Source organism: Crocuta crocuta, unplaced genomic scaffold (genome assembly GCF_008692635.1).
Source record: "Crocuta crocuta isolate KB4526 unplaced genomic scaffold, BGI_CrCroc_1.0 scaffold246, whole genome shotgun sequence".
Classification (NCBI taxonomy): domain Eukaryota; kingdom Metazoa; phylum Chordata; class Mammalia; order Carnivora; family Hyaenidae; genus Crocuta; species Crocuta crocuta.
Window position 1 is genome coordinate 3,826,496 of NW_027531902.1, and position 15,120 is coordinate 3,841,615.

Sequence of the window (15,120 nt, forward strand, 5' to 3'; positions counted from 1 at the left end):
AAGAGACTTAGTATGATGAGAGTACTGGGAAGAGATGGAGGAGGAGGCAGGGGCTTTCTAGACTTGAACCTGGGTGTTCTGAGAGCAGCCTCAGACACTGGGCATGGAGTGATCTTGGGCAAGTACCCGCATGGGGTTTGAGGGAAGAATCAAAAGATGTGGGGTCAAGGACGACAGGTGGGTGTCTGGCGTGGAGGCAAGAAGGTGAGCTCACGGAAGCACAGTGTGACTTCCTACGTTAGATTTCTATTGCCGCTGTAACAAACTTGCCATAAACTTAGTGGGTTAAAACAACACATTTATTATCTTACAGTTCTAGAGGGCAAGAGTCTGGAAGGATCTCAGTGGGCTAAAATATGGGGTCTGCAGGACAGTGACCCATTCTGGAGGTTTCTATGGGAGTATCTGTTTTTTCGCCTTTCCCAGCATCTAGAAGCTGCCTGAGTTTCTTTGCTCAGGTCCCTTCCATCTTCAGAGCCAGCAGACTGAGTCCTTCTTACAGGGTATCACTCCTCCTCTGCTCCACTTCCACTTTTATGGACCCCGTGATTACACTGGGCCCACCTGGATAACCCACAGTACTTTCCTTATTTCAAGGTCAACTGATTAGTGACTTAATTCTACTTGCAACTTTAATTCTTCTTTGTTATATAACCTAACATATTCCAAGTTTGGAGAATTATGACATGGATACCTTTAGGGAGGAGGCATTGTTTTGCCTACCACACCCACTTTGCTGGCAGGATGTTTATTTATTTTTTAATGTTTATTTATTTTTGAGAGAGAGAGAGAAAGGGGTAGAGAGAGAGGGAGACACAGAATCCGAAGCAGGCTCCAGGCTCTGAGCTGTCAGCACAGAGCCTGACGCGGGGCTCAAACTCACAAACTGCAAGATCATGACCTGAGCTGAAGTCAGATGCTTAACCAACTGAGCCACCCAGGCGCCCTTACTTTAACATTTTATAATATTTACCTGGAATAATGAAGGGGAAGCCCTTTGAAATTAGGCAAGGGAATTAAAAATCATGAAGATCAATAAAAGCAGGCAGGGAACTTGGAGGAGAACAACAGAAGTAGAATAGGGCTAGAAGTATCTATGAGGGTGTGGGCTTAAGAGGTGACATGAATGAGGAATGAACAGGAACTAACTGCTTCTTTAAAGGCTTCTGTCTGGAGTCATTAGAGAAATGGTAGTGGCCTGGCGGAGGCTCATGGAGCAGGGTCACAGGAGAAACAACCCCAGTTTGATCATATTCAGGATGATGAGGAAACACCTACAAGGACTACTAGCCTGCAGCTAAGGAACATTCTGGAGGTCACACCTCCGTGGTCTTTGGGGATGAGTGCTGAATCATGAGTCAGGAGGTCTGAAGTCTAATCCAGATTTCTACCACCTTAAGCAAGTCATGTCAGAAGCAGGCCTTGGTCCCTTCATCAGTAAATGAGATGACTTTGTCTGAATGGGTCTGGTTCTCCCATTCATTTCAGGGCCTGGATCCCTGTTGGGCTTCTGGGATGTGGTTACGATGGCCCTTTGCCGGGCATACGCCAGGAATGCAGGGCTGTGTGGGTGATGTGAGCCCTCCTGACTCCTAGTTCCTTAGAGCTTGTTCTGAGGAGGAGCCGCTGGGACATTGCTGTCCTAGGCCTCAACACTCGGGGCTGCTTGCTCTTCGGAACCCACTCAGCTCTCTCTGTCACATGATGCCTTGTCCCCAGCTGGATTACAGTGGTGAGGTATGTAACAATATGTGGCCTGACTGGCCCAAAGAAGACTGAAACAAAGCCCCCCTCGGCCAAGCCACTCTGTTACTGCCCCCACTCCCAGCCACTTTACTGGGTGGCCCACGGTCACAGCCATGGTCCCAAACTTTGTTTCTTCACAGGGACTGGGGGCTTGGGGCTTCCGTGTCTTCCTACCCTAGAGCCCTGGCACCAGGGTTGTGGGGTGGGGACCGGGTCAGAGCTGGCCTCTGAGGCCAAGCGCCACTGGCAGTTTCTACGCATGACAGAGGACGGCAGTGGTGCAGTGCTTCATGGCCATCACTTCTGAGAGAGGAGTGCTTGGGAGGAGGGGAGCAGCGAGACCCAGGCCGTGGCTCATTTGAGGGAGACAGGGCATGGACTTTTACCACACGAGTTTATTTAAATAAAAGTGAACACATACGCAGGCTGGGTGGCCCGAGCGGGCAGAGGTCGGGGAGGAGGGGCGGATGGGAGGCAGACGTACAGGAAGGTCCAGGCAGAGTCTGTGTGGTATGAACCAAGCTGTAGAAGGAGTGGCTGGGGGCCTGGGGGCAGTGCTGGGGTGCTTCGGTGCTGGGGGCAGGGGGCCGAGGGTGGGTGAGCCTGGTGCCAGGAGGTCATTGTCATCCCTCACATGCTCCCCCTCCCTCTCCCTGACCACCGGGCCTCAGGCACCCCCTCCCCCCTCCAGTCCCCTCATCCCTCTCCCGACATCAGCCTTCCCCTCAACTACTGGGAAGTCAAAAGACAAAATAAATAAGAATGGGTGAGTCCTGCAGAGGCTCCCAGCAATGCGGTAGGGAAGCCAAGCCAGGCGCACTGCCCCGGAGCCCCGTGCTGTCAGCCCTGGGAAAAGAACAGGTAAAGTGCAAGGAGAATCCAGTAAGTAAAAATATACCAATGACTTTGTCAAATATACGGCTGCTGGCTGTCAGGGGGGCGGGCGGCTGGCTGGGGCGGGAGGCGGCGGCGCCCTGGGAAGTGTTGGCCGACACAGCGTAGAGACAACGGAAATAAATAGGGTGGAGGAGTGGACAGAGGCGTCGCCCACCGCCCGCCGGGCCTCTGTCGGCTCACCTGCCCCGTGCCCACAAGCCTGGCTGCCCGCCTGCCTCCCCAGCGCTGTGGCACTGACACAAAGCACCCGGCCGACCAGCTGTAAGGAAAGGATTATAATGTGGGGCAGGAGCAGGATGGGGAGGCACGGGCAGCCGAGCAGTCAGCCAGGGCTGGAGCCGCCCTCAGTACTCGTCTTGGTCTTCCTGTTGGTGTTCCTCAATCTCATCGTCCTCGGGGGGTGCAAATCCTTCCTGGAGGGCGGGAAGGGAGAGGGAGGTGGTGAGCCGGGCAGGCAGGGCAGAGGGGGAGCCGTCCACTGGGAGCTAGTCCCACCTCCCCTGCTGATCTTTACGTGACTCTGGGCTCTGACTTCAGCGGGCTCCCCTCACCCCGTTCCCCCAGGCCCCTGGGAGGCTACCCCTGGTAGCAGGGAGCAGGCGGGGAGACGCAGCATGGGGAGGGCCCAGTGGGCCTGGGACCCGAGGGGGTGAAGGCAGAGCTCACCTCAGTGGCATAGAGAATGCCTATGATGCCCGAGATAACAGGGCTGTTCTCACTTTCATGTTCCTGGCAGATGAGCTCGATGTCTCGAAGTTTGCTGAAGTAGAAGTCGCGCTCCTTCTCCAGCCCGTCCACCGTCAGCTTCAAATCCAATAGCTGCTTGGGGACAAGGTGGTGTTCAGGCCGGAGGTCCCTGCCCCGGACTCCCCTTCCCACCCCGACACCCCAAGGTCCTGCCTTTCGTTGAGGGCTCTCTCAGTGACCCTCGGCCGCCCTGCTCACCTGCTGATTGAGTTCAAGAATCTGGGCATCAGTCTCATGGCCGCCATTCCGGGCTGACGGGGGATTCTTCCGGAGGATGCAGGGAGGGGCCACATTGCTCAGCCGGCCAGAGGTCTGCATATTTTTGGGGCCTGTGGGGGACGTCCTCTGTGGAACTGCCCAGAGGAGAAAGGTTGGATGGGGGCCATGTGAGCCCTCAGCTCGCGTGGCCTGAGACAGCCTGTTGTGACGACTGCGGGGACAGGCCCATGCGAAAGGCAGGCACTCTTGCCCTCCCCTCCGCTCCCCTCCTCTCCCACTCAGGAGGGCCATCTACATCTAGGCCTCAAGCCATGGCCACACTGACACCACAGCAGCCTGGCAGCTCTCTGGCAAGCCTGGGAGAGCAGGGACCGCAGGGAAGCAAAGAAGGTATGAGGGCTGGGGGTGGAGGAGAGCTGGCCTGCGGGAGAGGTGAGGGGGACCGGGAAGGCCGATTTTGGGAAGCTGGGAGGGTCGGGCCCCCTTGTACCATCACCCAGAGGCTGAGGAAAGGCAGCTGGTGCAGGGTCTCAAATCTGGCACTTGCTGGGTCTTTCCTGACAGAAGCCCCACCCTCCCGGAGGGCGAACTCAGTCTCAGGGCCCCTGCCCCTCCCGGCATCCCTGCCTCGGGATGGGCTCCGTGCTGTGTGCTGGGCCTGCCTCAGGGACCCGGCTCCTCCCCCGCAAGCCCGGCATGCTGTGGCCACTTGTCTTCTCTCGCTGTGGCCACTCCCTACGCAGAGCTGGCTGCTTCTAACACAAAGCAAGCAGGTGGAGGGGGGGGCGCGGGGGGGGCAGGCCCAGGCGGGGCAGCAGCGCAGACGGGAGGAGCGGCTCTGCTATGACGGGTTCAGATGCTGGGGCTGCTCCTTTCTCTGCCTCTCCCCAGTCCTCTTGTTCCCCAAAGGCTCCACTGCTTCTCTCCCTTCTCCTCCAGAACCCAGGCACAGCCTCCTTTCAAAAGGCTCATCCCTCGAGGACTCAGGGCTACGGGCCTTTGCGATAGGGGATCGAATCCCAGTGGGGGAAGCTTGGCCAAGTCCTATCCCTGGGCGTCCAGTGGGCAGGGGACACGGAGGGTGTGTGGTGGATGGACCTGGACAGACGAACCACATCACATGCTGCCCCGTCATCTCAAGGCACAAAGCAAGTGCCCTGGGCCTCCCACCACCACCGCCCCCGGTGGCTGGTGCCGGTGGCTCTCCGTGTGTAGCAATCTTTCCGGCCCTGTCCTCCCTACTGTGACTCCCCCTGGTCTAGGCGGGCAGCAGGCGGCGTCATCTGAACTCCGTGATAACAGTCTCCTCTAGGCTGGCAGGGCCGGGCCGGTGGCCAGGGGGCGCTCGTGGCTGCGGAGCCCTGCCGGCCCGGCCCCCCACAGTCCCTCCCCCAGCTCGGGCACGTTACCTGCTGTGCCAATGAGTTTCTTGGATTTGTTGAAGATCTGATCACCTGGGTTAGGAGGTGGCGCTACGTCCTGGCCCTGCCGCGCCAGCAGAGGGTTGTAATCCTTTCCGTCATAGTTTGCGTCAAAGAATTTCTTAAACCACTGAATAAACTCAAAATTATCTTGGAATTTTCCTTTCACTAATTTCTCTACGGGAATTATCTGAAATAGACCACACAAGCAGAGAACTTTAGCCACCTGCTGCCGCAGGGCTGCCTTCCTCTGTGAGAGGGTCCAGCGCTCTCAGGAAAGCCAGCTCCTGGGCGGTAGCCGTCTTCCACCTTCGGGGGGGTGGGGGGGCCTCCCGTGGCACCGGAGCCGCCACGCTGTGGCCTGGGCCTGGGATCCAGAGACAGCCCTCTCCTCCAGGCATGGGAGGAGCCGGCCACGGCCCCTGGTGCTGCTGTATGTGTGTGGGGTGGGGGCTGCCGGAGCCAGAGGCTGGGGGCCACGGAGGCAAGAGAGTGAGCCAAGAGACTTTTGTTAGGCCCCACAGAGAAGGACCTTAATTGGAGCGGTACACTGAGCCTCAGCTGCTGAGACGCACAGGGAGAGAGAAGGAAAGGGTAGGAATGTCGTCAGGACGGGATGTCAAGTGTGGGGTTTCCACCATGCCTGGAGCTGGGGGGACATTCCCTCTGGAGAGTAGGGGAGGGTGGAGAGAGGCGTGAGAGCTGGAATGACCCCAGCAGCCTCTGCTGCCCCGGCTGGCAGGTCATCTTCTTCCCCAGGGTCACACAGCTCCTCGGGGCCCCCGGGAGCGCAGGAACCTACTTTGTCAACACCCATCTTCTTGAAAGCTGCTTGCAGCACCTTGAAGTTGTGGATGTATTCGTGCTCTAGTTTGGCCTGGAACTTCACCTTCCTCAAGTGCACACAGCCGGGGAAGAGCATGTCCATGAACTGGCAATAGGCTGCCCCTGGGGAGAAGCACAGCTGCCTGAGGGGGTCCGGCGGCTCCCCTGCCCGGGCTGCTCCCTCAAACTACCCAGTCTCGTCTCCTCTCTTCTGGTCCTGGCAGGGTCAGTCCTACGCATAGGATAGACATGTCCAGAATCCTCCCAGCTTTCCAAGAGTAAAAGCAATTACAACCGATAGATGCGGTTGTGTGCTAGCACCATACCAAACGCTGCATCTGTGTCATTTAATCCTAACAGCAACCCTAGTTTGGTAGGGCATGTTCTCTCCATTTTATGGATAGGAAGACTGAGACCTAGTGATTTGCCCAAGACAACACTGTAAGAAGAGCTGAGATTTGGGCCCAGTGCAGCCTGACTGGACCTCATGCTATTAACCGCTGGCTTCGCTGCCTGTCCTAGCTCTCGGTACCCCACAGCCCCTGGCCTCCTGCAGCCCTTTCCTGAGCCTCTCCTGCTCCCCCCTCTGGACTCTTCCCATTCCCCACGACCCTCATTTCCTTCGCCTCCAAGCACTTTGACAAGTTTAGGGCTCTGCTGCTCTCCTCCTTAACCCTAATTACAAACTACATTCTCTGCTGTGGCCTCTCTGCCTCCCACTTTCCCTTCCCTTCCCTCCAGCAGGGCCCGCTCTCCCCACACCCAGGCTCCTACCTGAACAGAGCTGTTCTATCTTGGTATAGTTGAGGTGCAGGGAGTCATTGACCCATGCAAGCATATCATGGCGACTCAGATTTTCACTGGTCACGGATGTGGAGTACACATTGACGGCCATACCCCAGCTGCAAAGGGAGAAGACAGGTGAGGTCAGCACCAGGGGCTTCGTGCTCTTCTTTAACTGTAAGGAGAGAAGGAGCTGGACGGCATCTGGGGAAGTGAAAAGCATCTTCCTCCAGACCAGCCTTGGGGTTTTCCCCTCCCAGAAAACCCATCAGGCATTTCCCTCTTCAGGCAGTTAACAAGGGTCTGCTATATGCCAGACATGTGCTAAGAAACCGGTGATAAGTAAGATGTGGTCTCTGCCTTCAAGGAGTTTACAGATAGGCAAACCCCCACGGAAGGGAGTCTCAAGGCAGTGAAAGCAGCACATACAAAGTTAGAGCCGACACAGAGGTGGGAGTGATCTCTGCTGCTTGACAAGGTCAGCGACGGCTTCGGAGCAGAGATGCTGGAACCTGAAAGAACTAGGAATTTTCCAACCATGCAAAGGGATGGGGTGGAAGGGTACGGCAGGCCCAAGGAGTAGCAAGAACAAAGGCGTGGCTTATTCTGGGACTCCGGGTTGTTCGGCAGGCCCGGGGAGCAGGTTTTTGTGTTGGGGTGTGGTACAGTTAGGTTGGCAGGGACGGACTGCAAAGGGCTTTGTTTTCCATGAGGAGGAGTCTGGACTTTCTGTTCAGACAACGGAAAGCCATTAGAGGATTTTGAGCTGGCAGTAACCCGACCAGATTTGTGTTTTAGAAAGCTGACCACCCTTTGCCTCTCCTTTGACTTGAAATCCCATATTTCTGTGGCCCATGGCCTGCTGGCTGACCCACAAGCACCTGAGCTCTGCCTGTCTAGAACCTCCCCTCAGTACGTGCCTGTCCTGTTATGCTCATTATCCCAGCGACTGTCACCACCGGTCACCCAATCACGCACATTAGAAACCTGGGGTTAGCCTACATAGCCTACGCCCCCTCATCCTCATATCCAATCATTCGTCAAGTCCTGCGTCTGCCGTCTGCCCGGGTCAGTGTGCCCTGCTCTGCCTACCTCTCCTGCTGCTTGGGGGCTGGCTACGCATGCACTCTCTCTGGCCAAGGTCGCCAGTGGTCTCCTAAAGTCCCTCCAGCCTCCATTCTTTCTCCTGGCACATCCCTGACACTGCTGCCATCAGACTCTTTAAAAGTAGCCCAAACCACACCACGCTCCATAGCAGTCATGAATGAGACACCCGTTGGCTGAATTTGCCTTATAGATTGAGCTGTTCAGCATTCACAGGGTTGGAAGCACGTTTGAATTAGTGCCCGATATTTGAACATTGGGATGTTTCACACAAACGACTTGAGATTTCTGGCTTTTGGCAGCCCTGGGTCTTTGTTGCTGCACAGCAACCCATGGCTGGAGCTGGGCAGAGGCGCCCCCGTCTGGCCAGTGGGCATGAGCTCCTCCTTCCCCTTCCCCTAGACGCAGTCAGCCAAGTGTCAGCCGCTGTTTATCACGGACCTGCACAGTTAATCGGGCAGTATAACCTGTAACTAGGTCTTTATCAGAAGTGAAGAAACAGAAGATAGATGAAAGGACAGCATATTTTGAGAACTGTGAGAGTGCTTATCTTGGACTGAAGAATATTTCTCTAGGTGTAATACATAAAGTGTCTCTACGAAGGAGAAATATGCCCAGACCACTTCCCTTTCCCCCTCCTGCAGAGGGTCTGCAGGCACAGACTGGAGAAGCCGCTTTAGAGAGGAGGCTACATTGGCATCCATTGGGCTGTGCTCCCTCACGACCCCCACCCCAAGTATACATAATGGAACTTTGCTAGAAGCACATTTAACTTCAGTGGCATTTTTGAGAAACATCTAGAGAAACCCTCTTGTTTTGCCCTTTGTTGCCCTGGGAAAGGGAGGTCCGGCGGGGCAAAAAGCCAACAGAAACAAAAATTATTGTATTGTCTTGGGAGCTCCTAAGGACTCAGGAGCTGGGAATTCCAGAGATTTCCGAAGGTAATTTTGACTGCACTTGAGTCTCCTTTTACACAGCGGTTTTGAGCCCAGTGCCCTGTATTCTGACCCTTGCTCTAACCACAGGACTTGTTTAAATGCCTGCCCCCCTTGTCAGTAAAGGTCTTAAAGCCAAGATTGCGGTTTCCAGGCCAGTCGCAGGCAAGGTATTCAGCAAAATTGTTGAATGACTGAGTGATACCTCCTCACGGCCTCTCCTCTTTGTGAATCATCTTTCATCACCTTCTGGCCTGGACCCCCTCCCTCCATTCAACCTTTAGGACTCAGCTTGGGCATCAGCTCCTCCAGGACATTGTCTCTGAACCCCTGCCCTGCCCCTCTCTGTTTCTTTCTTTCTTTTTTTTTTTAAATTTTTAAATGTTTTATTCATTTCTGAGAGAGATGACAGCATGAGCAGGGGAGGGTCAGAGAGAGAAGGAGACACAGAATCCAAAGCAGGCTCCAGGCTCTGAGCTAGCTGTCAGCACAGAGCCCGACGCGGGGCTTGAACCCATGAACTGTGAGATCATGACCTGAGCCAAAGTCGGACGCTCAACCGACTGAGCCACCCAGGCGCCCCTGCCCCTCTCTGTTTCTATAGCACCCTGAACATGCCCAATCACAGCATTTGTCAATTCTCTTGAAATCACTTATGTCTGTCCCTTCCACCTAAATGTAAGTTCCTCAATGGCCAGGCTATGTTTCATTCACTTGTGGGTTCCAGACCATTCTCCATGAACAATCACTGCAGAGACTGGATTTAGGAGAGTGTTTCTGCGTTCCTAGGAAACTCACCTAACATCAGTAAGCTAGTGGGAATGGATGGACACCAAACTTGACAAAGAGGCAGAAAGGATAGGATCGAGGAAAGTGCATTTTATTTTGAGGACTAGATAGTTAGGGATTGTGAGGAATAGAAAAGATTTGCCCCTTACCTTGGGGAGTTTATAGTCTTACTGGGAAAACTCACAGGAGAGTAGTATAAGGAAAGGCCCCAAAGCGCAGTGAAAACAGTAGGTGGACAGGAAGTCAGGCAGGAGAGAGCAGGCAGAGTTAGAAAGAGATGGGCTTGAATGGCCTCATATGAGTGGTTAGACCCTGCCAGGCCTCCAGAGGGGGCTGCAGAGGCCTGCCTGAGCTGAGCGCAGAGGGCATAGGCTGTTGTGGGTACTGGCCTTCCACTAGCTGGAGCTAAGGGAATGATTTCTCCCCCAGGCCCCAGAGGCAGNTGAATACAAGCAGAGGTGTTGGTCCAGGTCAGAATTAGTCCTCCAGGACTAATTCAAGAGTCTTCCAGCATTCTTTGGGTTCCACAGGACTGAACAGGTGATGGTTCACATTCTTTACGAGAAGAGTACATTGGATTCTCCTTCGACTTTCTAGTGAGTGAAGCCCAAGTGCATGTATGCTTGCCAAGTGCAAGTATGTGTGTGTTTGTGTGTCTGTCTGTGTGTATAACTATATATGTATTATACATAACTGTACTATATATATTATGTATATAACTATATATAATATACTACACATAACATTTATTAAGATATATTTATATATAACGTATAACATGTAGTGTATATGCATAGTTGACCCTTGAACAATACAGGGGTTAGGGGCCCTGATCCCCCTCCACAGTTGAAAAATCTGTATGTAAGTTTTTGATTTCCTCAAAAACTTAACTATTAATAGTCTACTGTTGACCAAAAGCCTTACTGATAACATAAACAGTTGATCAACACATATTTCATATATGTTTTATATACTGTATTCTTACAATAAAGTAAGCTTGAGAAAAGAAAATGCTATTAAAATCACGAGGAAAAGAAAATACATTTACAGTAGCCCACCGTATGTATCGAAAAAAAACTACATATAAGAGGACCTGTACAGTTCAAACCTGTATTGTTTAAGAGTCACCTGTATATAGTTACATACACATACATATATACACACAAATATCACATATGTATTATGCACGTGCGCACACGCACACGCGCGCACACACACACACATACACACACCCTCCAGGTGATTCTGATCCTCATCTGACATGGGGGCTTGGCCGGGACTGACTCGCTCACACTGCAGTGGCATAGCCTGGGATGGTGGGAAGTGTTGCCACCTCCCAGGGGGGAAAGTGTTAGCCATCTTCCTCCTTGATACATGGGTGAAATGCCTAGTTTTCCTCACAGAATACAACTAGAGACCTTGCTATCAGGGTGCCAAGAGTCACCAAGAGCTACACAGGTACTTGAAAAATGCCAAAGTCTTCTCAGCTTGGCCAGAAATTCTCAGTTCTGGCTGTGCCTGATGATGGGAGGGCATTCTCCTTTGATCAGCCTCAATCTAGGGTCCCCAGAATGGCAACAGGGCCTGCAAGAAGGAAGTTGAAAACGTATCCCCTTTCAGGGCTAACAATCATGTTGTTACCTCCTGTGGGGCTTTTGGGAAAGAGGTTGGTAGGGGGAACTAGGAACAGAGCCATTATTTCCACTCAGGACTGGCTACTCTCTGCCTTGGTCAGGGTCCATTTTAGCTCAAGGGGACTCATCTAAGGTACCCAGGGGTCTCTGCAAGGATTTTCTGTCATACTTGCTAGAGGGTCCCAAAGAAACAGCTTCCTAGTTCCCTTATCCCCCATCCTGATAGGGAGGGCAGGATTTCATTTTCCTTTCCTAGAGTTGGCACCGCAAATACAACTAAGTTACGGCCAGCAGGTGGCACCCAAGTCCCAAGCAAAGCCTCCTTAAACATTTCCCCCATCCCCAAATCCTCCTCTCCCTAGCTCAATTTAGAAAAAGAGAGCCCCTAACTTTGATCTGGTCCCTCAAAGAAAAAGCCTGGTTCTGTCAAAAGCTCATGGTGTCAGGACACGGGGTGTGGAATGGAGTGCTTATTCCTGGCCCTGGCGTCCCCTAAGAGCTGGACCAGCTGGAATGGCCTGGAACATTGGGTCTCACATTCTGGACTGAACATCAACCTCTCTATTCCTCAAAGCCACAAATCACATTAAACTCATCAATTGGTCCCTCTTCTGATGACTTTTTGTATTGGGTATTAACTCAGACCTAGACTCAAACCAGATCAGCTTCTGGGGGCAAAGATATATGAAGCATTTATCCAAGCATCTCGCCTTTTGTGGTCCAATCACCTCCAATTAAAGCAGAGAGGGGCGCCTGGGTGGCTCATTTGGTTAAGCATCCAACTTCAGCTCAGGTCATGATCTCATGGTCTGTGGGTTTGAGCCCCATGTTGGGCTCTGTGCTGACTGCCAGCTCAGAGTCTGGAGCCTGTTTCAGAGTCTGTATCTCCCTTTCTCTCTGACCCTCCCCTGCTCATGCTCTCTCTCTCTCTCTCTCTTTCTCTCTCTCTCTCTTTCTAAGAAATAAATAAATAAAACATTAAAAAAAAGCAGAGAAACAGTCTGAGAAAACTCCAAGTTAACACACCTGTTACCAAGAGCTGCTTTATCTCTTCTGAGAGAACAGGAGCCAACGGCACAAGGGGTCCGGCTCTGTTTCAAAAGCTACCACAGTGAGGTCTTCCCTGTGCCTGTGTTTCTACCACCATCTGTGGCACATGGTGACCATCAGGAGAAACAGCCCCTGACTGGGTTGTGGTAGGTCACCCTCTGAGCCAGCTGTAAACTGCATTCTAGGACCAGACTGAAAATGAGGCCTTGGGAAAAGCCTGCTCTTCAGAGCCATGGCTCCTGCTACAGGTCTGGAGTCATGGGAAAGACAAGTTCAGGAGGTTTAAGCTGGTGATTTTGCAAAATCATTTCCTGTGCTAGGACTGTAAGGTTCATGGTGCATTTACTAGAGATGGGAAAGGTAGCCCATCCGGAGATGCAGAACCGCTGGTCATTGTGTAGCCTAATGACTTGAAAATGACTACATCTCAACATCCATGGTCAGAAGAGTTTCTAGAAACCATCCAGTTCCTTCCCAGAGACCTAGGACTACATTAGCTCTAAGCATTTATATTCCTAAGTCATAAATAAATCTATAGAACTCTGAAAGCTCACTAGCCTAAATCTGATTTTGGCTTTTTGTTTTCAGGTTGTCAGTGGAAATCTATCTTCTACAAATGCGTCTTGAAGACAATTCAGGGAAATCCACCCCCAGTTCCTTGGTCCTTAGAAGAAGCCCCTGCAGTTGCCAGGACTCTACCCTCTGTCCAGCACGGTTATGAAAGACACACCAGGTCTTTCAGTCCTGTCGTGGGTGTTGGGCATGCCTTCAGCAGCCTCCAAAAAGGTGCTGTGTTAAGAATACTGATCTCCAGTCAGAACACTTGGGTTCAAATCCTGGCTCTCACATTTCCTAGCAGTTTGGCTTTGGGCCTCAGTTTCCTCATCTATCAAATGGGGACAGTCCCCACTTCATCGAGCTTTTATGAGGATCAGATGAACCACATATACAATGCTGAGCAGAGCGTAGCACACAGTACATTTTCAGTAAGTGTTTGTCAGCAGTACTGGGGCAGACAGTGAGAACCCAAGGGCACTTGTTTGAGAAGCATGTGCTCAACACATATCCAGCTTCAGATCTCCAAGACCAAGGAAGGCCAGTCCAGGAGGGAAAGAGACTACAGAGGTCTGCCCTCTCTGCCTGGGGACAGCCATCTGGGCTTCCTGAAGCTGGGCCTCTGACCACAATCCCTCCCCAACTCCAGGTTTCCCATATATTCCATTTTGTAGATGTCATCCTACCGGCCAGGAGGACTGGAAGAGATGCTGGCGGATCAGAGGACAACTTTGAGGAGTCTGCCAAAACGTTTCCCGCTCCTGACGTGGGGCTATGCCCATTGTCATTGGGTTAACCCTTCCTGCCCAGGCCCGGGGGGTGCTGAAGTCACCTGTCCGGAAAATCTGCAAAATTGCTACCCCTTGTCCCCTTGGGTCACACATCCAGGTTTTTCCGGGGTTGCATGGAGGCAATATGCGCAGGCAGGCGTGAAGGGTTCTGAGGGCCTGGAGGAGCCCTGCCCGCGGGTCACAAAGCCCTGGCACATCCAGCCAATCACCTTCTTCTCAAGGCTGAGCAAGGACCCGACTCATATGGGGGGTCAGCTCTCACAGCAGAATTAGTCAAAGGGAGGTAGGGGGCAGGTGGAATAGTTCCAGGGCTGATGGGGAACCAGCACGGGCCCAATCCAGCAGATCCAGGACAGGGATCTGGATGGTATTGGCTCAGGTAGGGACTGGAGCTTCTCTAGGATTCTGTTCTCACAACACTTTTAGGTCACGTGGCTGTTCTTGAAGACCCTGAACCCCGTGGAAGTCCCAGTTACCAGGGTCCTGGACATGCCCTGACGAACAGTGATCTCAACTCTCTATTTATCTATTTATTTATTTTTTAGAAAGAGAACAAGCAAGTGAGAGTTGGAGAGAGGCATAGAGGGAGAGAGAATCTTAAGTGGGTTCCACACTCAGCACAGAGCCCAACACGGGGCTTGACCCCAAAACCCTGAGATCATGACCTGAGCCAAAATTAAGAGTTGGACACTTGATTGACTGAGCCACCCAGGTGCCCCTGGTCTCCACTCTACAAGAGGCTTCCCCAGGCTGGACTGGGTAATGCTGCCATGCCCCCGGAAGCTGTGTTCAGGCCCTCTCGCCCTGCCCTGCTCTGTGGGGGTGGGTTGCTGGCCCATCCGTGTAGCCTGAGGATAGACAGGGAAGGAGGCAGCAGCGGCTGCTGTGATGTGCTGAGAAAAGAACATTGGTTTCGGCCGCTCTGGTGTGTCTGATACTTCCTTAATGATCCTTCACACTTCAAAAGCAGGTCTGTGTCTCAGGGGCATATGCAAGCTGTGTCACTTTATCTTCCTTTAAAACGATGTTTCGTCAGCCTGCGTGGCTTGCAGTTGTCACTGGACCAAGTGGCCTGTTCTCCCTACCTGTGCAACAAGTGGATCTGATGGTTGTTTAGCCTACTTTCCCTCAGTCCCAAGCTCAGCCCCTCTCTGCCCCCGTATCTCTCTCTGCCCCACAGCCAATCCCTCTCAGAATCCTCCAGCTTTATTCCCTTGCCTTTTTGACAGGCTGCTCATTTAATCTGCTAGCCCTTCCACCAGAGAGTCTACCCTGGTGATGTCTAGAACTTGACAAGCTTCAGTGGTTGGTTTTCTGTCTTCCCGTGCAGACTGTCATTCTTCAGGTCCCTGAGACTCTAGCTTCCTGTCCCGCAGGAGACAGCGGGCCCCCCTCAGTGGGAGTGTGCACTGGACGGGGTACAGTAAGGGCTGCCTTCTTCTTTTTTTTTTTTTTTAATTTTAAACGTTTATTTTTGAGAGAGAGAGAGAAAGATAGAGACAGAGACAGAGACAGAACATGACTGGGGAAGGGGAGAGAGAGAGAGAGAGGGTGGCATAGAATCTGAAGTAGGCTCCAGGCTCCGAGCTGTCAGCACAGAGCCTGATGCGGAGCTTGAACCCAT

General features: G+C 52.7%; 1 protein-coding gene across 3 annotated transcripts; it reads right to left on the reverse strand.

Moving 5' to 3' along the window:
* Positions 1-2,123: 2,123 nt before the first annotated feature.
* On the reverse strand, positions 2,124-13,631 carry MAPRE3 (microtubule associated protein RP/EB family member 3). 3 transcript variants are annotated; one of them, XM_077774169.1, is made up of 7 exons: positions 13,538-13,631; positions 6,630-6,757; positions 5,833-5,978; positions 5,019-5,220; positions 3,589-3,743; positions 3,310-3,462; positions 2,124-3,056 (listed from the first exon to the last, which is right to left on the reverse strand). In XM_077774169.1, exons 2-7 carry the CDS (start codon positions 6,748-6,750, stop codon positions 2,988-2,990), a joined length of 846 nt encoding a protein of 281 aa, XP_077630295.1. In that variant the 5' UTR covers positions 6,751-6,757; positions 13,538-13,631; the 3' UTR covers positions 2,124-2,987. The 3 variants fall into 3 exon arrangements, with proteins under 3 accessions (XP_077630295.1, XP_077630296.1, XP_077630294.1); XM_077774170.1 differs by having other exon boundaries at positions 5,064-5,220; positions 13,392-13,631; XM_077774168.1 differs by having other exon boundaries at positions 13,392-13,631.
* Positions 13,632-15,120: the final 1,489 nt, after the last annotated feature.